The sequence below is a fragment of the Chiloscyllium punctatum genome, chromosome 19 (assembly GCF_047496795.1).
Source record: "Chiloscyllium punctatum isolate Juve2018m chromosome 19, sChiPun1.3, whole genome shotgun sequence".
Taxonomy (NCBI): Eukaryota; Metazoa; Chordata; class Chondrichthyes; order Orectolobiformes; family Hemiscylliidae; genus Chiloscyllium; species Chiloscyllium punctatum.
The window spans coordinates 96,660,861-96,686,123 of record NC_092757.1 but is presented as its reverse complement, the minus strand read 5'-3'; the positions used below and the strand labels follow the sequence as shown (position 1 = coordinate 96,686,123).

The 25,263-nt window shown below is 45.1% G+C and overlaps 1 protein-coding gene across 3 annotated transcripts in view; it reads left to right on the top strand.

Moving 5' to 3' along the window:
• abr (ABR activator of RhoGEF and GTPase) overlaps positions 1 to 25,263 on the top strand; it is a 119,201-nt gene that overhangs the window by 21,435 nt on the left and 72,503 nt on the right. Inside the window, exon 1 of one of the 3 annotated variants that reach the window (XM_072590122.1) lies at positions 9,785 to 10,278. The exons of 1 other annotated variant lie outside the window; for it this stretch is intronic. In XM_072590122.1, the coding sequence (XP_072446223.1) occupies positions 10,218 to 10,278 (61 nt within the window). In that variant the 5' untranslated portion in view covers positions 9,785 to 10,217. Of the gene's footprint in view, positions 1 to 9,784; positions 10,279 to 20,350; positions 20,371 to 25,263 lie in introns of those variants that run through there. One more of the 3 variants, XM_072590123.1, reaches the window with a different exon arrangement.

Genomic DNA, 25,263 nt, shown 5'->3' with positions numbered 1-25,263 from the left:
GTACAGGCCCTTTGGCCTTCGATGTTGCACCGACCAGTCATACCAATCTGAAGCCCATCCCACCTACACTATTCCATGTACGTCCATATACTTGTCCAATGACGACTTAAATGCACTTAAAGTTGGCGAATCTACTACCGTTTCAGGCAAAGCATTCCATACTCTGAATACTCTCTGAGTAAAGAACCTACCTCTGACATCTGTCCTATATCGATCATCCTTCAATTTAAAGCTATGCCCCCTTGTGCTTGCCGTCACCATACTTGGAAAAAGGCTCTCCCTGTCCACCCTATCTAACCCTCTGATTATCTTATATGTCTCTATTAAGTCACCTCTCAACCTTCTTCTCTCCAATGAAAACAGCCTCTAGTCCCTCAGCCTTTCCTCGTAAGACCTTCCCTCCATACCAGGCAACATCCTAGTAAATCTCCTCTGCACCTTTTCCAAAGCTTCCACATCCTTCTTATAATATGGTGACCAGAACGGTACACAATACTCCAAGTGCGGCCGCACTAGCGTTTTGTACAGCTGTAGCATAACCTCATGGTTCCAGAACTTGATCCCTCTATTAAAAAAAGCTAAAACACTGTATGCCTTCTTAATGACCCTGTCAACCTAGGTGGCAACTTTCAAGGATCTGTGTACCTGGACACCGAGATCTCTCTGCTCATCTACACTACCAAGAATCTTACCATTAGCCCAATACTTTGCATTCCGGTTACTCTGACCAAAGTGAATCACCTCACACTTGTCCGCATTAAACTCCATTTGCCACCTCTCAGCCCAGCTCTGCAGCTTATCTATGTCTCTCTGTAACCTACAACATCCTTCGTCACTATCCACAACTCCACCGACCTTAATATCGTCTGCAAATTTAATAACCCACCTTTCTACGCCCTCATCCAGGTCATTTATAAAAATGACTAACAGCAGTGAACCCAACACCGACCCTTGCAGTACACCACTAGTAACTGGACACCAGGATGAACATTTCCCATCAACCACCACCCTCTGTCTTCTTTCAGCAAGCCAATTACTGATCCAAACTGCTATATCTCCCACAATCCCATTCCTCCACATTTTAAATAGCCTACTGTGGGGAACCTTATCGAATGCCTTGCTGAAATCCATATACACCACATCAACCTGTTTACTCTCATCTACCTATTTGGTCACCTTCTCAAACTACTCAATAAGGTTTGTGAGGCACGACCTACCCTTCACAAAACCGTGCTGACTATCCCTAATCAAATTATTCTTTTCTAGATGATTATAAATCCTATCTCTTTCCAACACTTTCCGAACAACTGAAGTAAGGCTCACTGGTCTATAATTATCAGGGCTGTCTCTACTCCCCTTCTTGAACAGGGGAACCACATTTGCTATCCTCCAGTCTTCTGGCACTATTCCTGTAGACAATGATGATTTAAAGATCAATGTCAAAGGCTCGGCAATCTCCTCCCTGGCTTCCCAGAGGATCCTAGGATAAATCCCATCCGACCCAGGGGACTTATCTATTTTCACACTCTGTAGGATTTCTAATACCTCTTCTTTGTGAACCTCAATCCCATCTAGTCTAGTAGCCTGCATCTCAGTATTCTCCTCGACAACATTGTCGTTTTCTAGAGTGAATACTGTCGAAAAATACTCATTAAGTGCTTCCCCTATCTCCTCTGACTCCACACACAACTTCCCGCTACTATCCTTGATTGGCCCTAATCTTACTCTTGTCATTCTTTTATTCCTTAAATACCTATAGAAGGCCTTAGGGTTTACCCTGATCCTATCGCCAACAACTTCTCATGTCTCCTCCTGGCTGTTCTGAACTCTCTCTTTACTTCTTTCCTGGCTACCTTGTAACCCTCAAGCGCCCTAACTGAGCCTTCACATCTCACCCTAACATAAGCCTTCTTCCTCTTGACCAGAGATTCCACTTCCTTCGTAAACCATGGCTCCCACACTCTACAGCTTCCTCCCTGCCTGACAGGTACATACTTATCTAGGACACATAGGAGCTTTTCCTTGAATAAGCTCCACATTTCTAATGTGCCCATCCCTTGCAGTTTCCTTCCCCATCCTATGTTTCCTAAATCTTGCCTAATCGCATCATAATTGCCTTTCCCCCAGCTGTAACTCTTGCCCAGTGGTATACTCCTATCCCTTTCTATCACTAAAGTAAACATAACAGAATTGTGATCGCTATCACCAAAGTGCTCACCTACTTCCAAGTCTAGCATCTGGCCTGGCTCATTACCCAGTACCAAATCTAATGTGGCTTCACCCCTTGTTGGCCTGTCTACGTACTATGTCAGGAAGCCCTCCTGCACACACTGGACAAAAACTGACCCATCTATAGTACTCGTACTATAGTGATCCCAGTCAATATTTCGATAGTTGAAGTCCCCCATGACAACTATCCTGTCTCTCTCACTCCTATCAAGAATCATCTTTGCTATCCTTTCCTCTACATCGCTGGAACTATTCGGAGGCCTATAGAAAGGTCCCAGCATGGTTACCTCTCCTTTCCTGTTTCTAACCGCAGCCTGTGCTACCTCAGTTGACCAGTCCCCAAACATCCTTTCTGCACCTGCAATACTGTCCTTGACCAACAATGCCACACCTCCCCCTCTTTTACCATCTTCTATATTCTTACTGAAACATCTAAATCCTGGAACCTGCAACAACCATTCCTGTCCCAGCTCTATCCCATGTCTCCGAAATGGCCACAACACCGAAGTCCCAGGTACCAACCCACCTTATTCCGGATGCTCCTGGCATTGAAGTAGACACACTTCAAACCAACTTCTTGCTTGCCGGTGCCATCTTGCGTACCTGAAACTTGATTTTGGACCTCCCTACACTCAACCTTTTCTATACTCGAACTACAATTTTGGTTCCCATCTCCCTGCTGGATTAGTTTAAACCCACCCCAATAGCCTTAGTGCATTTCTCCCCCAGGATATTCTTAGAGATAACTGAGATCTCCTTACAAACCTATTTCTCAATTTCCAGCTGATTATTGAGGCATTTATAATGCAATCCCAATCAGGTTATCATCCCTTTCCTATTTCTCAGTTACATCCAAATAACTTGCCTAGATGTATTCCCAGGAATATCTTCCCAAGATATCTTCCTATAATGCTATCCTGTATCAAAAACGCCATTCCCCCTCCTCTCTTTCCCTTCCCCTTTCTATCCTTCCTATAGTATTTGTATCCTGGAACATTAAGCTGCCAGTCCTGTCCATCCCTGAGCCATGTCTCTGTTATTTCTATAGTATCCCAGTCCCATGTTCCTAACCATACCAATCTTCTCAGGGCTGGAGAGGAACGTGCAGTAAGAGGGAGTGGATCCAATTGTCATAGTCTGTGGAAAACCAAGACATTGGCAAAACAAAGAAGAGGTTTCTACATAGTAAATCTGAGGAGATAGGTATTAAGAGCAGAACCTCAAAGCTCATAACCTTCGGTTATCACCTGAGGCATGACCAATTTGGTATATGGGGAAATAGAGTAGAGAGAAGAATGTGTGGTTCAAAGATGATATGGGAAGCAGTGGGTCTGGTGTGGGGCTTTGATACTAATTTTGGAATTGTCTCCATTTGAACCATGCTGGGACCAATTTTCTTGCCAACTGCATAACTAGGTACATAGAGAGTATTTTAAATTGAATAGTGCAGGTAAGGGATCACACTTAGAAAAATGTGATAATTGAAAGTAGGCATAAGGCAAAGATATCAATGCAGGCAATAAAAGACAAATCATGATAGGAAGGAATAGACAGTAGAAATTTGGATATGTGGATAGACACGGCTAGAGGTTATCAAAAAATATTAAATCAAAGACTCTTGAATACACGGAGCATTTGAAACAAAATGGATGAATCTGAGCACACATACAGTACTAGTATAATCTGGTAGGTGTGGGAGAGGCATGACGACAGGAAAACATGCCTGGAGTTTTGAAGTGTGCAGGATATTTAGAATTGGAATTAGAATCCCTACAGTGTGGAAACAGGCCCTTTGGCCCAACAAGTCCACACTGTGCCTCTGAAGAGTATCCTACCCAAACCTATTCCCCATTTACTCTATATTTACCCCTCACTAATGCACCTAATCTACACATCCCTGAACACATGGCCAATTCACCTAACCTGCACATTTTTGGATTCTGGAAGGAAACTGGAGCACCTGGAGAAAACCCACGCAGACAAGGGGAGAATGTGCAAACTCCACACAGACAGTTGCCCAAGACTGGAATCGAACCCAGGTCCCTCGTGCTGTGAGGCAGCAGTGCTAAACACTGAACCATTGTGCAGCCCCCATGCCTATCTTCTCAGGGCTGGAGAGGAACTTCAGTAAGAGGGAACTGATCCAATTGTCATAGTCCATGGAAAGCCAAGACATTGGCAAAACAGAGAAGATGTTTCTACATAGTCTGAGGAGCTAGGTGAAAGTGAGGACTGCAGATGCTGGAGATCAGAGTCTAGATAGAGTGGTGCTGGAAAAGCACAGCAGGTCAGGCAACATCCGAGGAGCAGGAAAATCAATGTTGCGGGCAAAAGCCTTTCATCAGGAATGAGGATGTAGGTGTTAATTCAGAGCTCCTTTATGAAGAACAGGAAGTTAGGAAAAAAGCAAAGGATGACTCTGTTAATTAATCCACAATACTGTGCCTTAAAAACCAGGATGTAGAAACAGTTTGGGTAAAGATGAGAAATCATAAAGGCTCTGATCTCCAGCATCTGCAATCCTCATTTCCTCCTGATAAAGATTACAGTTTATTTGTGAGAGTGATGTATAGATCTCTAATAGTTAGCATATGGTCGAGCAGAGTACAAAGGAAAATAAGAGAGTTGTCAGAAAGGCATGTTGATAATCATGGGGGATTTTAATTACATGCAGACTGGAAAAGTCAGATAGGCGAAGGTGATCCAGAGTGGGAGTTCATAGAATGCTTTGAGATTAGTTTCTTTAGAACAGCATGTTCTAGAGCCACCCATAGAACAGACAACACTAGACCTGAGATTGCACAATGAGATAGGATTGAATTATGATCTCATATTGAACAAACCCCTAGGTAGCAGTGACCATAATATGATTGAAGTTTAAACTGTTTGGGAATAGTGGGTCTGAGAGTGTTTTTAAAACTTAAATAAGGGCAATTATGAGGGTACTAAAACAGAGCTGGCTGAAGTGAACTGGAAAATTTAGCTGAAGGGCAGGTCAACAGCCATGTATTGGCAGACATTGAAGAGGACATTTCAGAATAGGTATATTCCAACAAACTAGAAAAATTTCAAAGAACAGATTGACCATCTGTGGTTAATGAGAAATATTAAAGTGAATGTCAAATTAAAAGACATCCAAATTCTACGGGATATTTTTAAAAAGCAACAGATTATTCAGGAGTAAAACTGGAGTATGAGGAAAAGTGAGTCAAAAATATAGCTTTTAGGAGTTTCAAAAAATATTTAAAGGAGTTAACAAAGTGAGCGCTGATCTTATGGAGACCTGATCATGCAAAGTAAAGAAATGGCAGGTAAACTGAGGAGAGTCTTTTTCGTCAGGCTTCACAATAGAAGATACAAGTAACAACTCAAAAGCAGCAATAAATCAGGAAATGGAAGACGGGGAGGAACTCACAATCACCAGAGAATTGTTGGAACTGTGGGCTGACAAGTGCTGATGGATATCATGTCAGGGTGTTAAATGTCCTGCCTAAATCAAATGGATAGCAATTCAAGAAGAAAGCTCACTACTACCTTCTTAAGGACAACAAGGAATGGACAATAAATGTCAACTCATCCAGCAATGCTCCCACCCCATGAATGAATATAAGAAACCATTCAGGCCAGTTAGCTCAACATATGTCAGTAAGAACATGTTAGAAGTCTCGATGAAATAAGTATAGTATAGTAGGCCACTTAGGTATGTTCAAGGTAATCAAACAGTGTCGGCATGATTTTATGAAAGAGAAATCAATTTAACCAATCTCTTGGAGTTCTTTAAGGAAGTAGCCTAAGACCTTAAGCCATAGGAGCAGAGGGAGACCCTTCAGCCCACTGAATCTACCCCACCATTCGCTGATACGTTGGGCTGATCCAATAATCCACAACTTGACTTTTAGACCTTTTCCACATAATCATAGATTTTTAATCAGTAAAAGAATCAATCTCAATCTTGAATATACTTAACGACCCAGCCTTGAAAGTCCATTGTAATACAGAATTTTGCAAATTCATTATCCTCTGAGAGAAAAAATTCTTCATTTCTGTCCTAAATGTGTGACCCCTTATTCTGAGATGATGCCCTTCTGATCCTAGACTCTCCCACAAGGGGGAAACAACCTGCTCACATCTACCCTGTTCAGTCCCCTAAGAATCTTGTGTTTCAATCAAGTTGCCTCTCCTTCCTGTGGATAAAGGATAACTTAAGGATATGCTGCACCTGTAAGTGCTGGAACTTCAACTGTTTATGGCTTATGTAACTGAGTTGGATGAAGGGACAGAAGGTATCGGTCCCAAATTTGTTGGTGATCGAGATTGGAAAGAAAATTAGTTAAGAGGTCACATGGTGCTACAAAAGGGAAATCATGCTTGACAAATCTATTGGAATTTTTTGACAATGTTACTGGGAGAGTTATTAAGGGGGAGCCAGTGGGTGTGGTTTACTTGGACTTTCAGAAGACTTTTAAAATGGTCCCATATAAGAGATTTGCATGTGAAATTGAAATACATGTGACTGACATGGATACAAAATACTGGTTGGAAAAAAGGAAAAGCCAGGGACCACTTTCTCAGGTTACGGTGTAGACCATTGAGACTGAGATGAGGAGAAATGTCTTCACCCAGAGAGTGAGGAGCCAGTGGGATTCTCTGCCACAGAAAGTGACTGAGGCCAAAACATGCAAAATTTTCAACAAGAAGTTCGACATCATTCTTGGGGCTAAAGGAATCAAAGGGTATGGATTGGAAAGCAGAAACAGGGGACTGAGGTGTATGATCACCCATGAACATATTCACTGGGGGAGCAGACTGAGGGGCAGAGGGACAAACTCCCTGCTCCTATTTACTATGTTTCTATGTTTCAGAATCAGGGTTGCCTATTTAAAACAGCTGAGGCAAATATTTTTATCCTGAGTCTTGGAATATTTTCATGGCCGAGGTGAATCAATTCCTGTTGAGCAAGGTGGTGAAGGGTTATCGGTGGTAGGCAGGAAAGCTGATTAGAGAACACAGCACGTTCAGTCCTGATCCTGTTGAATGGTGGAACAGGCTTGAGGGGCCAATGGACTACTCCTGCTACAGGGTAAAAACAATGACTGCAGATGCTGGAAACCAGATTCTGGATTTGGGTGCTGGAAGAGCACAGCAGTTCAGGCAGCATCCAAGGAACTTCAAAATCGACGTTTTGGGCAAAAGCCCTTCATCAGGAATAAAGGCAGTGTGCCTGAAGTGTGGAGAGATAAGCGAGAGGAGGGTGGGGGTGGGGAGAAAGTAGCATAGAGTACAATGGGTGAGTGGGGGTGGGGATGAAGGTGATAGGTCAGGGAGGAGAGGGTGGAGTGGATAGGTGGAAAAGGAGATAGGCAGGTAGGACAAGTTCAGACAAGTCATGGGGACAGTGCTGAGCTGGAAGTTTGGAACTAGGGTGAGGTGGGGGAAGGGGAAATGAGGAAACTGTTGAAGTCAACATTGATGCCCTGGGGTTGAAGTGTTCCGAGGCGGAAGGTGAGGCGTTCTTCCTCCAGGCGTCTGGTGGTGAGGGAGCGGCGATGAAAGAGGCCCAGGTCCTCCAAGTCCTCGGCAGAGTGGGAGGGGGAGTTGAAATGTTGGGCCACGGGGCGGTGTGGTTGATTGGTGCGGGTGTCCCGGAGATGTTCCCTAAAGCGCTCTGCTAGGAGGCACCCAGTCTCCCCAATGTAGAGGAGACCACATCGGGAGCAACGGATACAATAAATGATATTAGTGGATGTGCAAGTAAAACTTTGATGGATGTGGAAGGCTCCTTTAGGGCCTTGGATAGAGGTGAGCGAGGAGGTGTGGGCGCACGTTTTACAGTTCCTGCGGTGGCACGGGAAGGTGCCAGGACAGGACGGTGGGTTGTAGGGGGGCGTGGACCTGATCAGGTAGTCACGGAGGGAACGGTCTTTGCAGAAGGCGGAAAGGGGTGGGGAGGGAAATATATCCCTGGTGGTGGGGTCTGTTTGGAGGTGGTGGAAATGTCGGCGGATGATTTGGTTTATGCGAAGGTTTGTAGGGTGGAAGGTGAGCACCAGGGGCGTTCTGTCCTTGTTACGGTTGGAGGGGTGGGGTCTGAGGGCGGAGGTGCGGGATGTAGACGAGATGTGTTGGAGGGCATCTTTAACCACGTGGGAAGGGAAATTGCGGTCTCTAAAGAAGGAGGCCATCTGGTGTGTTCTGTGGTGGAACTGGTCCTCCTGGGAGCAGATCCGGCGGAGACGGAGGAATTGGGAATACGGGATGGCATTTTTGCAAGAGGTAGGGTGGGAAGAGGTATAATCCAGGTAGCTGTAGGAGTCGCTGGGTTTGTAAAAAATGTCAGTGTCAAGTTGGTTGTCATTAATGGAGATAGAGAGGTCAAGGAAGGGGAGGGAGGTGTCAGAGATGGTCCAGGTAAATTTAAGGTCAGGGTGGAATGTGTTGGTGAAGTTGATGAATTGCTCAACCTCCTCGCGGGAGCACGAGGTGGCGCCAATGCAGTCATCAATGTAGCGGAGGAAGAGGTGGGGAGTGGTGCTGGTGTAATTACGGAAGATCAACTGCTCTACGTAGCCAACAAAGAGACAGGCATAGCTGGGATCCATGTTTGTATCTTCCTTTCAAAACACCCTTCAAGTGAACTACAAAAAACTGAAATTGCTAGTTAGCACTTTTCCAAGCATTGTGCTGGTCCTCCAATCACTGAGAAGTGTGACAGCTCATAAGCGAACATGGGCAGAGTGCTGGTACTGGAAATAATCATAGATTGCATTCTTACACCAGTCACACTAATTCAGGTACATCTCTGCTTTCTCCCCTCACCCCTCATTCTCTTCCATTCTCACTTAACTCCCTCTGGTTTGTTGGAATGTTGGAATCATTTCTGCCTCACTCCCTGTGCTCACAGCCACTTAACTTTCTGTCTGAGTTCTGTTTCTCTGCCCCCCATTGACTCTCTCACTTACTATCAGCTCTTCTAATGAACACTCTCTTTCATTCTACTTGCTTTGATCTTTTGTTTCTCACACTTTATCTCCACATACTTTCCGTTCTGTCTCCCTACCAGCCCTGTTTGTCCATCTCTGCTACCTCTTTCCTCTTCCTCTGTTAGCTGCCTATTTTTCATTGTCTTACAGACACATGTTGCTTCTTTAGTTATTTTTGTAGTGCCTCTCTTTCTGATAACTGTGCTTGTTCCCAGTCTGCTCCGACATGCCCCCTTGCCCATTTGGTTTCCACTTGCAGCTGAATACCTATGGTGAGGTTATTGTGTTACACTCACTCAGAGAAATGGTGCACAGCAGCTCCTGTTTTCCCTTGGGGCGGCTGTGTGGGGATGTGTGAGTGTGGGCTGTGACGTGCAGTGAGAGAGGTTGTGGGGTTGTCCGGGGGAAGAGGCTGAGGGTGGGGGTGAGGACGAGGTGCTAAAGGGGTGAGGGGATGAGGATCGGGGAGGGGGGTGGTCAGGATAGTGTGGGGGTGCATGGCTGTGACTGCCAGTCTGGAGCAGTGCAGTGCTCATTTGCATTTGAAATGGTTGGAGCTGTGTTGTACAGCAGCTCTCGCTGTGCTCAGCTGGGGCTTTGCTGCTGAACTACACATTCTGACTGAATGAGGCTGCAGCCGTGTACTCTGAGAGTGTCGGAGCACACTGCTGCTACACTCAGCACCATCCCTGCTAAATTAGCCTGTGGGTGCTTGTTAATAAGAGCCCAGCGTGCTCCCTGGCTGCTGCTTTTTGATGGATTGCCTGCAGTGCTGTGCTGCAGAAACCAGCATTTCCATTGTTTGCCACTAGCTCGGCGTTGGGCCCTGCCTGGCAGCATCTGTCGCTTGGCTTTGTTGCTGATGCTCAGACCCAGTGCTCCCTCAGTACCACCTCATTCAGCTTCCTGCGGCCCTGATCTCAGTTCCCTGATGCTGCTTCTCTCCCCTTAAGCCTGCACTGTGTAATGAGCTGCTGCACCCAACACTGAAGGAAAACACCATTGAACATGGAACCCCTCAGTCATCACGGCTTGCCTCGGCTCTCCTGGATCGACACTCTCTACAGCAGTATGTCTTTCTCTTCCTCTCTCTCGTGCTCTGTCAGTATTTGTCTTGTTTTGTCCTCTTTCCACAGTACTGAACTATGCAAGTGCCTCATTAATGATATTTTTGTGAAAGCTGTTGAAAATAATCACTGTGAACCATACCTGGGTTCAACAGAGTATGACAGTCCGTGTGTGATTTTCAGCTGTTTTTCTTTTCAGAGGTTCCTCAGTTCACAAACAATCAAGTAAAATGGGGTGGTGTCTTCAGGCAGCAAACTGATCTAACATTGGGGTGCAGTACTGATGGGGACCGGTCTGTCACTGTATAACACTGGGGTACAGTACTGATGGGGACCGGTCTGTCACTGTATAACACTGGGGTGCAGTACTGGTGGGGGACAGGTCTGTCACTGTATAACACTGGGGTGCAGTACTGGTGGGGACAGGTCTGTCACTGTATAACACTGGGGGACAGGTCTGTCACTGTATAACACTGGGGTACAGTACTGATGGGGACGGTCAGTCACTGTATAACACTGGGGTGCAGTACTGGTGGTGACAGGTTTGTCAGTGTATAACACTGGGGTACAGTACTGATGGGGACGGTCAGTCACTGTATAACACTGGGGTGCAGTACTGGTGGTGACAGGTTTGTCAGTGTATAACACTGGGGTACAGTACTGATGGGGACGGTCAGTCACTGTATAACACTGGGGTGCAGTACTGGTGGTGACAGGTCTGTCAGTGTATAACACTGGGGTACAGTACTGATGGGGACGGTCTGTCACTGTATAACACTGGGGTGCAGTACTGGTGGTGACAGGTTTGTCACTGTAACATTGGGGTACAGTACTGGTGGTGACAGGTCTATCAGTGTATAACACTGGGGAATGGTGCTAGTGGGTAAAGGTCTGTCGCTGTTTAACACTGGGGTACAGTACTGGTGGGACAGGTCTGTCACTGTAACATTGGGGTACGGTACTCGTGGGGACAGGTTTGTAATTATGTAACATAGGGTACAATATTAGTGGGTACAGGTATAACACTGGGGTACAGTACTGGTGGGGATAGTTCTGTCACTGAAAAGCACTGGGGTACAGTACTGGTGGGGATAGTTCTGTCACTGAATAACACTGGGGTACAGTACTGGTGGGGACAGGTCTGTGACTGTATAACAATGGGGTACAATACTGGTGGGGACAGGTCTGTCTCTGTATAACACTGGGTTACAGTACTGATGGGGACCGGTCTGTCACTGTATAACACTGGGGTGCAGTACTGGTGGGGGACAGGTCTGTCACTGTATAACACTGGGGTAGAGTACTGGTGGGGACAGGTCTGTCACTGTATAACACTGGGGGACAGTACTGGTGGGGGACAGGTCTGTCAGTGTATAACACTGGGGGACAGTACTGATGGGGACCGGTCTGTCACTGTATAACACTGGGGTGCAGTACTGGTGGGGGACAGGTCTGTCACTGTATAACACTGGGGTACAGTACTGATGGGGACGGTCAGTCACTGTATAACACTGGGGTGCAGTACTGGTGGTGACAGGTTTGTCAGTGTATAACACTGGGGTACAGTACTGATGGGGACGGTCTGTCACTGTATAACACTGGGGTGCAGTACTGGTGGTGACAGGTTTGTCACTGTATAACACTGGGGTGCAGTACTGGTGGTGACAGGTTTGTCACTGTAACATTGGGGTACAGTACTGGTGGTGACAGGTCTGTCAGTGTATAACACTGGGGAATGGTGCTAGTGGGTAAAGGTCTGTCGCTGTATAACACTGGGGTACAGTACTGGTGGGACAGGTCTGTCACTGTAACATTGGGGTACGGTACTCGTGGGGACAGGTTTGTAACTATGTAACACTAGGGTACAATATTAGTGGGTACAGGTATAACACTGGGGTACAGTACTGGTGGGGATAGTTCTGTCACTGAATAACACTGGGGTACAGTACTGGTGGGGATAGTTCTGTCACTGAATAACACTGGGGTACAGTACTGGTGGGGACAGGTCTGTGACTGTGTAACACTGGGGTACAGTACCGGTGGGGACTGGTCTGTCACTGTATAACACTGGGGTACAGTACTGGTGGGGACAGGTCTGTCACTGTATAACACTGGTACAGTACTGGTGGGAACAGGTCTGTCACTGTATAAATTGAAGATGGCTGCTACATTGCAGAGTGTGTTTACTGTTCGTTTTTAGATGTTGCAATAGATTGTAGAGGTAATAGGTGTACTGCAGGAGATTGAAATAACTCCACAGAGTCCGGTAACCAAGTCACCTGTTATTTACCCGCCTAACTGCGGTAGTGCTTATTTTTTTCCCCAGCCCCCATGGTGTGTGTGTGCAGGTGTGAGACACAGTGGGAGACACAAGGTGTACAAATCTTTATTCAATTTCCATCACCGGGAAGATAGGAAAACACCCGAGTGGCCAGTGACAAGCGCTGCCCTTCACATCAAAGGGCAATGCTGTGTGATCAAAACAGGGAAGGGGAGGGCAGGGATTAAAATAGAGTTGGCACAGAACCTGTTTATTTTTTTTCTTTTCTTTTTTTTTAGGGCAATGCTGTGTGATAATATCCTGTTTATTTTTTAAGTTCCAATATGTTTTTATTATTGTATATTTAAAATATAGTGTGGCATTGAATCATCAATTTGTACTCAGTTGATTGACCTCAAATGTACATCTCACGAAATGAACTGTAGAACGTAATGAACACCTCAAAAGCAATTAGCAGAGTCTGAGAATATCCTGTTTTTTTTTCTTTCTTACATCCCCCCCCACCCCACACTACCGCCTAACTGCGGTAGTGCTTATTTTTTCCCCAGCACCCATGGTGTGTGTGTGCAGGTGTGAGACACAGTGAGAGAGAGAACCTGTTTATATCTGTCAGCCAGAGTTTCCTCATTGCTGCTGTTAGTCTGGTCCAATCAGGGAACCCGTATTCAGTGAGTGCATCTGGCTGACTGTGTTACAACCACTAGAGATACAGTGTGCATGCAGCATGGCCATCCTGATCTGACAAGGCTTCAAACAGTCATCAATCCCAACAGGACTATATCCCAGCTGTCCTGGTCCTGTATCCCTACCACCATGACTGTTCTTCACACTGTCATCTAAGTGAGGCAGTTGCCATTGCTTATCATGGAGTGTCCAGTTCGATATGCAGGCAATCTGCTACTGGTTACTAGGAGTTGATGTGCAGGAGGTGCCCCATGTCAATGGTGAAACTCTGCTGTTCAGGGTCCAATCAGGACCGATCTCATTCACTGACGGAGTTGAAGTCATTGAGAGAAAGTGTTGAATATTGAATCAATTACATTGTGATTTGTGGTGAAAAGTGGAGAACATCTAAAACAATGCATTCTGCTACTGATCACTATTGGGAGGGAAGGGGAGGGGCTGGGGACATCCACAATGCCATTTGGGACGGGGTTCCAGGTTTTTGATCCAGTGAAGAAATGGTGACAAATTTCCAAGTCAGGATGGTATGTGATTTAGAGGTGATGGTGTTCACATGCATCTCCTGCCCTTGACTGTGCAGGTTGTTGTGTTTGAAGCTTTGGAAGATGCTGTTGAAGTTCCTGAGATCCCCTAATTTGTTGTTAATTCTAGCTCTTCCTTCCTCTCTGTAAAGTGGAAAGTTTAATCTTACTGACCTGCTCCACTGGATTACCACAATGCAATGTGATTGCTGTAATAATTTACTTCATCGTCATCCAGTCTTTTGAGTCAGGGTGACAGTGCGGAGGCACTAGTCAGGGCTGATTTATTTCTCCCACATCCTCTGACAACAATGATTCTTATAAATATGCAGGGTTTCCAGGAGATTCCCCCTGCCTCATTAATGTACTACCTTGCTTCTTGGAATTTTGACAGTGACTTCTGGTTAATTTTTGCGTGCACCACAGCTCAGATTTCTGAATCACAACAGCCACATTTACCCAGCCAGGGGCACTCCAACACTAACGATGTGAACCCATTAAGGAATCGAAATGTTCGATTAATTTAGTACAGACTGAAACTAGGATGGGCAAGTGCTGTGGTGCATATTCAACCATTGAGCAACTGCCCCCAGGGGCCAGCAGTAAGCTAGCTTCAGCAGACTATGGTTTGCCATGAACTCCTCCACAGGCTTGGTGTTATATCACCTCAAAGTCTGTGTGCAAAGCCCAAAGATTGATCGGAGTCAGGACCAACAGAGTTGCATTTATTTAGTACCTTTCATAGCATCATAGAGATGTACAGCATGGAAACAGACCCTTCGGTCCAACCCGTCCATGCCGACCAGATATCCCAACCCAATCTAGTCCCACCTGCCAGCACCCGGCCCATATCCCTCCAAACCCTTCCTATTCATATAACCATCCAAATGCCTCAAATGTTGCAATTGTACCAGCCTCCAACACTTCCTCTGGCAGGTCATTCCATATACATACCACTTTCTGTGTGAAAACATTGCCCCTTAGGTCTCTTTTATATCTTTCCCCTCTTGCCCTAAACCTATGCCCTCTAGTTCTGGAATCCCCCATCTCAAGGAAAACACATTGTCTATTTATCCCATCCATGCCCCTCATAGAACATAGAACATAGAACATAGAACAATACAGCACAGAACAGGCCCTTCGGCCCACGATGTTGTGCCGAACTTCTATCCTAGATTAAGCACCCATCCATGTACCTATCCAAATGCCGCTTAAAGGTCGCCAATGAATCTGACTCTACCACTCCCACGGGCAGCGCATTCCATGCCCCCACCACTCTCTGGGTGAAGAACCCACCCCTGACATCTCCCCTATACCTTCCACCCTTCACCTTAAATTTATGTCCCCTTGTAACACTCTGTTGTACCCGGGGAAAAAGTTTCTGACTGTCTACTCTATCTATTCCTCTGATCATCTTATAAACCTCTATCAAGTCACCCCTCATCCTTCGCCGTTCCAACGAGAAAAGGCCGAGAACTCTCAACCTATCCTCGTACGACCTACTCTCCATTCCAGGCAACATCCTGGTAAATCTTCTCTGCACCCTCTCCAAAGCTTCCACATCTTTCCTAAAGTGAGGCGACCAGAACTGCACACAGTACTCCAAATGTGGCCTAACCAAAGTCCTGTACAGCTGCAACATCACCTCACGACTCTTGAATTCAATCCCTCTGCTAATGAACGATAATACTCCATAGGCCTTCTTACAAACTCTATCCACCTGAGTGGCAACCTTCAAAGATCTATGTACATAGACCCCAAGATCCCTCTGTTCCTCCACCTGACCAAGAACCCTACCATTAACCCTGTATTCCGCATTCTTATTTGTTCTTCCAAAATGGACAACTTCACACTTGGCAGGGTTGAACTCCATCTGCCACTCCTCAGCCCAGCTCTGCATCATATCTAAGTCCCTCTGCAGCCGACAACAGCCCTCCTCACTGTCCACAACTCCACCTATCTTTGTATCATCTGCAAATTTACTGACCCACCCTTCGACTCCCTCATCTAAGTCATTAATAAAAATTACAAACAGCAGAGGACCCAGAACTGATCCCTGCGGAACTCCACTTGTAACTGGACTCCATGCTGAATATTTACCATCTACTACCACTCTCTGACTTCGACCGGTTAGCCAGTTTTCTATCCAATTGGCCAAATTTCCCTCTATCCCATGCCTCCTGACTTTCCGCATAAGCCTACCATGGGGAACCTTATCAAATGCCTTACTAAAATCCATGTACACTACATCCACTGCTCTACCCTCATCCACATGCTTGGTCACCTCCTCGAAGAATTCAATAAGACTTGTAAGGCAAGACCTACCCTTCACAAATCCGTGCTGGCTGTCCCTAATCAAGCAGTGCCGTTCCAGATACTCGTAAATCCTATCCCTCAGTACCCTTTCCATTACTTTGCCTACCACAGAAGTAAGACTAACTGGCCTGTAATTCCCGGGGTTATCCCTATTCCCTTTTTTGAACAGGGGCACAACATTCGCTACTCTCCAGTCCCCTGGTACCACCCCCGTTGCCAGTGAAGACGAGAAGATCATTGCCAACGGTACTGCAATTTCCTCTCTTGCTTCCCACATAATCCTAGGATATATCCCGTCAGGCCCGGGGGACTTGTCTATCCTCAAGTTGTTCAAAATGTCCAACACATCTTCCTTCCTAACAGATATCTCTTCTAGCTTATCAGTCCGTTTCACACTCTCCTCTTCAACAATACAGTCCCTCTCGTTCGTAAATACTGAAGAGAAGTACTTGTTCAAGACCTCTCCTATCTCTTCCGACTCAATACACAGTCTCCCACCACTGTCCTTGATCGGACCTACCCTCGTTCTCGTCATTCTCAGGTTTCTCACATACGCATAGAATGCCTTGGGGTTATCCTTGATCCTATCCGCCAGGGATTTTTCATGCCCTCTCTTAGCTCTCCTAATCCCTTTCTTCAGGTCCCTTCTGGCTATCCTGTATCCCTCCACTGCTCTGTCTGAACCTTGTTTCCTCAACCTTATGTAAGCCTCCTTCTTCCTCTTTACTAGACATTCAACCTCCCTCGTCAACCAAGGCTCCCTCACACGACCATTTCTTTCCTGCCTGATCGGTACATACATATCAAGGACACGTCGTATCTGCTCCTTGAAAAAGTCCCACATTTCCACCACATCCTTCCCTGACAGCCTATGCTCCCAACGTATGCTCCTCAAATCCTGTCTTACAGCATCGTAATTTCCCTTCCCCCAATTGTAGAAACTTCCTTGTTGTGCGCACCTATCTCTCTCCATAACCAAGGTGAAAGTCACAGAATTGTGGTCACCATCACCAAAATGTTCACCCACTAACAAGCCCACCACTTGTCCCGGTTCGTTACCGAGTACCAAATCCAATATGGCCTCCCCTCTGGTTGGACAATCTACATACTGCGTTAGAAAAGCTTCCTGGACACACTGCACAAACACCGCCCCATCCAATCTACTTGATCTAAAGAGCTTCCAATCAATATTTGGGAAGTTGAAGTCGCCCATGACTACGACCCTGTGGCTTCTGCACCTTTCCAAAATCTGTTTCCCAATCTGTTTCTCCACATCTCTGCTGCTATTGGGGGGCCTATAATAAACACCCAACAAGGTGACTGCACCTTTCCTATTTCTGACTTCAGCCCATACTACCTCCAGAGGCAGATCCCCCTCAAACTTCCTTTCTGCAGCCGTTATACCATTTCTAATTAGCAATGCCACCCCCCCTCCTTTTTTACCACCCTCCCTAATCTTACTGAAACATCTGTACCCAGGAACCTCCAACAGCCATTCCTGTCCCTCATCTATCCATGTTTCCGTGATGGCTACAACATCGTAGTCCCAGGTACCGATCCATGCCTTAAGTTCACCCACCTTATTTCTGATACTCCTTGCATTGAAGTATACGCACTTGAGCCCATCTCTGTGTCTGTAAGTAGTCCCTGTCAGTGCTACCTTCTCCACAGCCTCCCTACAGTCTTGGACATCCTGACACACAGCTAGCTTACTTGCTGGACTACAAGTCCGGATCCCATCCCCCTGCCAAATTAGTTTAAACCCCCCCGAAGAGTGCTAGCAAACCTACCCCCCAGGATATTGGTGCCCTTCTGGTTCAGGTGCAACCCGTCCTGTTTATACAGGTCCCACCTTCATGATTTTATAAACTTCTGTAAGGTCAGCCCTCAGCCTCCAACTCTTCCCATATTCAGCCTCTCCCTATAGCTCAAGTCCTCCAACCCTGGCAACATCCTTGTAAATCTCTTCTGAACCCTTTCAAAGTGTTTAAAGAAGATTCATTTTGAATGTAGTCTCTGTTGATTTGACCCTGCAACTAACTGTACGATCAATGAAGGTTGAAGGTGGCTTTGTGGTTGGGTTTACTGGGGGGACTATATTGGTCGGGACACTGAGAGAACGCTTTGCACTTTTCCAGCTTTAATTTAGGATCACAGAGAACCAGTATCAACACAAGACATGTGACATTTGAGAACTCTCACTGTACTGCACTGTGGAATGCAGGGCGAAGATACCGCTACTCCTTCTACACTGTCCCCATCAAACACTCCCAGGACAGGGACAGCACAGGGCTAGGTACAGACTAAGGCTCCCTCAGCACTGTTTATATCAAACACTCCTAGGACAGGGACTGCATGGGGGTTAGATACAGAGTAAAGCTCCCTCTACATTGTCCCTCATCAAACATACCCAGGACAGGAACAGCATGGGGTTAGGTACAGAGTAAAGCTCCCTCTACACTGTCCCCCTATCAAACACTCCCAGGACAAGGACAGCATGGGGCTAGGTACAGAATAAGGCTCTCTCTGCACTGTTTATACCAAACACACCCAGGACAGGGACAGCACGGGGTGAGATACAGAGTAAAGCATTGTGCCTTTGTCTGTTCCCCTTCCATGTTGAATGTGGTTTGATGAGGTTTTTCAGTTTGTACTGTGTGTTTTTGAACAGATAATGTAGATGTATTTGCTGCAGAATGGTTTCTGGATGTATAACATGCTTTACATTTAGGTTTCTGTGGTTTAGCTTTGCTAATTTTATCTCAGTGTTTCCTACTTGCTAACGCTACCTTGAATGGTTTATATTTGACTTTCAAAAAAATGACTGAATTCACATGTGATTTCTTGAATCCGTTTGGACAGAGTGAACTTTGGGGCCTTTTCAGAATGCACTCTGCTGGAGGCTGCTTCTCCATCTCACCCCAGTGCAGTCAATGGCCTCGTGTGTCACTGAGCTCGGAAGTGCATCTCATTTCTGAGATAGCTTCACTGCAGGCAGTGTTCAAGCTGTTGAAACATTGAGGAACCCAAGTGAAACTGGAGTCAGTGAGATTCAGGGGGCAAACTCTCTGCTGGTCAGAGTCATTCCAGGACATAAGATGGTCCTGGTTGTTGGGGGTCAGTCGCCTCAGCCCCAGGGCATCTCTGTAGCAGTTCTTCATGGTAGTGTCTTAGACCCAACCATCTTCAGCTGTTTCATCAATACCTCCCCTCCATCATAAGGTCAGAAATGGGGATTGGCGAGGTTTGAGAAGATTTGTAGCTCAGGTTGAGGTTCTGGATGTAGGTTTGGCTGCTGAGCTGGAAGATTCATTTCCAGATGTTTCGTCATCTTACTAGGTAACATCTTCAGTGGGCCTCTCACAAACGTATACACCTTTATACTCTCATGTGCACACATACACACACTTTCACAGATACTCATAACCCCCTCCGCCCCCCCCCCCCCCACCCCCCCCCCCCACACACACACCCACCCACATGCACACATACACATATAAGTTTGTGGGGTGAATTTGTACTTGCAGAATTACATTTTACTTTGCTCAAAAACTTAATGAATCCATGTAAGATTCTCTAAATCAATTTTTTAGATTAGCACAGACAGTCTCACACAGGGAAGCTCACACCTTCCATGCGTTATCTGGGCCAACATGACACCAATTGTTAAAGTTCATTTGAGAATGTAACTTTTAAAAGTTCTGTGATTTACATATGAAAGAACTGAAACCAACATGGTCATTCTAAAAGATGAGAGACTTAACAAACAATCCAGATCTTTCTCAATATATAATTTCAGTTACATCACACTGTAAACGTTTGCTATAAATTCTAATGTCTTACAATCTTATACTCCACAACCACCTGATGAAAGAGCTGTGCTCCAAAAGCTAGTGCTTCCAAATAAACCTGTTGGACTATAATCTGGTGCTGTGTGATTTTTAACATCCTGGGGATTACCATTGACTAGAAGCTGTTCTGGATGAATCTTTTCAATACAGGGACTACAAGAAAATGTTAGAATCTGTGAATTCTCTGACTAATAACTTACCTCCTATCCACCATCTAGAAGGCATGAGTCAGGACCCGTGAGAGAGTATTCCCCACTTACCTGGATGGGTGCAGCTCCAACAACACTGAAGAACCTGGACACCATCTAGGACAAAGCAGCTCACTTGATTGGCAGCACATCTAACATTGCAAATATTCTCACCACCACTGATGCTCATTAGCAGCAGCACGTACCATCAACAAGATGTACTCTAGTAACTTCTACCACCCAAAAGGTCAAGGTTAGCAAATATGGGAATGCCACTTCCTTAAGATTCCTGTCCAAGTCTCACAACTTTCTAACTCAGAAATGAGCCAATGGGCTGAGGAGTGGCAGGTGGATTTTAATTTAGATAAAGGTGAGGTGTTGCATTTTGCTAAGGCAAACCAGAGCAGGACTTGTACAATTAATGGTATGGGCCTTGGGAAGTGTTGCCAAACAAAGAGACCAAAGAGGGGTGCTTAGTTCCTTGAAAGTGGATTCACAGGTAGACCGGGTAGTGAAGAAGGCATTTGACACACTTGCTGCCTTTGGTTAGTGCATTGAGTAGAGGAGTTGGGAGGTCATGTTGAAGCTGCAGAGGATATTGATGAGGCCATTTTTAGAATACTGTGTATAATTCTGGTCACCTTTCTACTAGAAAGATGTCTTTAAACATGGGAGAGTGCAGAAAAGATGTTACCACAAGGATGTTGCCAGGTTTGAGGGCTTGAGCTATAAGGAGAGGTTGAGTCTCTTTTCCCTAGAGCATCAGAGACTGAGGGGTGACCCTATAGAGGCTTATAAAATCATGAGGGGCATGGATAGGATAACTAGACAAAGTCTTTTCCTCAGGGTGGGGAGTCTAAAAATAGAGGCCATAGGTTTAGGATGAGGGGGGAAAAAATTAAAAGGAACCTAAGGAGCAACTTTTTCCACACAGAGGGTGGTGCGTGTATGGAATACACTACCAGAAGAAATGGTGGAGGCTGGTACAATCACAGCATTTAAAAGGCATCCAGATGGATATATGAATCGAGCTGAAAATGTGTTGCTGGAAAAGCGCAGCAGGTCAGGCAGCATCCAAGGAACAGGAGAATCCTGAAGAAGGGCTTATGCCCGAAATGTTGATTCTCCTTCTCCTTGGATGCTGCCTGACCTGCTGCGCTTTTCCAGCAACACATTTTCAGCTCTGATCTCCAGCATCTGCAGTCCTCACTTTCTCCTCGGATATATGAATAGGAAGGGTATAGAGGGATATGGACCAAGTGCTGGCAAATAGGATTAGATTAGTTTAGGATTAGGACTAGATTAGGATATCTGGTTGGCATGGATGAGTTGGACCCAAGGGTCTATTTCCATGCTGTATGTCTCTATGACTGTGTGTCTCTGTGCTGTATGTCTCGATGACTCTAAATATATTGTTCCTTTGCTCCACCAAGTCAGAATGTTGGAACCCCTTCTCCAACAGCATTGTGGGTGGACCTGTGCCAAACAGGAGTTCAAGAAGGCAGCTCACCCCATCTTCCTGATGGCAATTAGGGATTGTCAATTAATGCATTGCCCTAATTCCTCATATGTACTTAACAAAATGCATTTCGCAGTGCCTCGAATGGGCTTAGAAACCCCCCTACCTTTGTTGTGTTGCTGAATAAACATCTCATCCTCCCCTAAACACCAAATTTTTTTTTCCCCCCACTTTCGCTTGTCACAGACTTACTCCCCCCCCCCCGCCGTCTCAGTGGGCACTGTGCCTTCAGCTCCTTCTCACGACATACAGATACCCCAGTGTTCTCACTGAGCACTGCTGCAAGAGATTACATAGGGACCGAGGGGCAAGGCCTTAGTGGAATTGGAAAATAAGTTTGAGAATTCCAAAAGTCAAGAAGTTTTAAATGGTTAAGCTTGGTATAGTTGATCTAGGTCAAAGAGCACAGTGATACTCAGGAAAAAACAGATTTGGTACAAGCTAAGACATGGACAGATACGTTTAGGATGACCTCATGTTGACAGAGGATAGAGTGAGGGGCAATCTAGGAGCAAGTTGCAATAGTTGAGTCTGGAGGTAACCAAGGCATGGATGAGAGTTTCCACAGTAGATGAGGTAAGACATATGAGCATGTGAATTATGAGCAGGAGAAGGCTATTCAGTCCCTCAAACCTGCTCCAACATCTAATAATGTCATGGCTGATCTGATTATAACCTCAAATCTACATTCCCAACTCCCTCTAATAACCTTTCTCCTCTTGCTCAATGAATATCTACCTCTTCCTTAAAAGTATTCAAGGTCTCTTCTTCCACCACCTTTTTAGGAAAGGACTTAGAACGACTCTCACTGCCCTTTGAGAGAAAACAGTTTGCCTCAGCTCTATTTTAAATGGGCAAGTGCTGATTTTTAAACAATAACTATTCTCCCAAAAGATGAATCCACGTCTCCTCATTCACCCTGTCACGACCCCTTAGAATTTTATATATCTCAGTCAAGTCACTGCTTACTATTCTAAAATCCAGTGGATTTAAGCTAAGCCCATCCAATCTTTACTCTTAAGCAAACTGGCTCATTCCAGGTACTTGTCGGGCATATCTTCTCTGAACTGCTTCTCATGCATTTACATTCTTCCTGAAATAAAGTGACCAATATTGTACACAGTCCTCCAGATGTGGTCCCACCAATGCCCTGTATAACTGATGTCAGCAAACCTTTTATTAACCAGTGCCTGTGGGGCAGGAGCAAACCAGTTGATCAAATCATTCCAGATAATTAAGAGATACATCTAACTGCAGTAAATCCTGACCAGGCAAAACCTTCAGACATCAACATCCCTTAAAAAATCTAATTAAAAACATCAGCACACCTCCTAGCATCAATGTAAAAGTACACAGTAAGTAATAGAAAACTAATGCAGTATAACACGTCATTGTTCTGCTTTACTTACAGCATGATACTCGTACATTGCAGTATTTGAGGTGTATAAATTTTGCTGGTTTATCAAAGAGTGCTGGTTGATAAGGTGCCCGTTAAAACAACGTTTGCTGTTTAACCTTCCAACTTCTGTATTCAATTGTCCTCACAATAAATGGTAACATTCTACTAGCTTTCTGAATGATATGCTGTAGCCATATACTAACCTTTTGTGATTCATAGATAAGGACATGCAGATTCCTGTGCATCTCCAAGCTCTGTAATTTCTCACCATTTAGCTACTGTTTACTTTTTATTTTTCTTGCTAAAGTGGACCATTCCACATTATACTCCATTTGACACATCTTTGTTGACTCTGTTAACCTGTCAAATCATTTTGTAACTTCCTTGTGTCCTTTTCACAATTTACTTTCTTAGCTATCTTTGTGTCATCAGCAAATTTGGCAGCTGTAGCTTCCCTTGCTTCATACAAGTCACTTATATAAAACTGTAAACAGTTTTGGTCCCAGCACCACTTCCTGTGGCACATCACATCCTGCCAACCTGAGATCCGTTGACACCAACTTAACCAACCAGCCATTATCTGTCTATGCCAATATACCCTCCCAAGATCATGAGCTTCCATTTCCTGCAATAACCTTTGCCATAGCTCCTTAGCATATGCCTTCTAGAAATCTAAGAACAGTACACCCACTGGTTCCCCCTTATCCACAGGACACCTCACTTCTTCAAAGAATTCCAATAGATTGGTCAAACATGATTTCCCATCAGGCCCTCTTGTGGTGCAGTGATAATGTCTGTACCTCTGGACCAAGAGGCCTGGGTTCAAGTCCCTGGCTGCTCCACAGGTGTGTAATAGCATCTCTGAACAGGTTGACTAGAAAAATAAGTTGATTTTGCCAGGATACCTTGTAATTATTTAAATGGCTACGTAACTTCTTTAAGAATAGCTTCTGATACTTTCCCTGTGACAGATATTTTATCTCTCCACCCTCAGGCACTCTGCCTGTATTCCTGATGAAGGGCTTTTGCCCAAAATGTCAATTTTATTGCTCGGATGCTGCCTGAACTGCTGTGCTCTTCCAGCACCTATAATCCAGAATCTGGTTTCCAGCATCTGCAGTCATTGTTTTTACCCAGATATTAAGCTAGCTTGTCTGCAGTTTCCAGCTTTCTATCTGCCTTTTTGAATAAAGAAGCTCCCCCCTCAGTTTCTTCCATTTCCTGATTTATCACTGCTTCCAGTGTAAATGTACCTTGTATCTTTTGTAGTGAAAACTGACATGAAATATCTGTTCATCTGTCATTTCCTTATTTCCCATTTTAATTTTTCAAACTGACTGACTTTGGCAAGCTCTGCTTTCATGCACTCATAACTACCCTTCTTGAAATGATTAAAAATAGTCGAGGAACAGACAGTATGGGGAGATAGTGACTTTATAGTAATCCAGAGCCCCTGCCTACAAGATGCACTGCAGAAATTCACCGATGATCCTCAAACAGCACAATCCAAATTCACAACCATTTCTCCCTAGAAGGACAGGGGCAGCAGACACATGGGAGCACCACTACTTCAAAGTTCCCCTCCAAGCCACTCACCATCCTGACTTGAAAACATATCGCTGTTCCTTCACTGTCGCTGGGTCAAAATCCTGGAATTCCCTCCTAATGGCATTGTGGGTCAATCCACAACATGCGGACTGCAGCAGTTCAAGAAGTTTTGTCACCATACTAGGTAACATTTTCAGTGAGCTGCCGGATGAAGCACTGGTGATGTTGGCCACTTTCTATTTATGTGTTTGGGTTTCCTTGGGTTGGTGATGTTATTTCCTCTGGTGACATCATTTCCTATGGTGGTGTCATTTCCTATTCTTTTTCTCAGGAGGTGGTAAATGGGATCCAAGTCAATGTGTTTGTTGATAGAGTTCCGGTTGGAATGCCATGCTTCTAGGAATTTTCGTGTATGTCTCTATTTGGCTTGTCCTAGGATGGATGTATTGTTCCAGTCAAAGTGGTGTCCTTCCTCATCTGTATGCAAGGATCCTAATGAGAGTGGGTCATGTTTCTTTGTGACTAGTTGGTGTCCATGTATCCTGGTGGCTAGTTTTCTGCCTGTTTGTCCAATGTAGTGTTTGTTATAGTTCTTGGAAGATATTTTGTAAATGACATTAGCTTTGCTTGTTGTCTGTATAGGGTCTTTCAAGTTCATGAGCTGCTGTTTTCATGTGTTG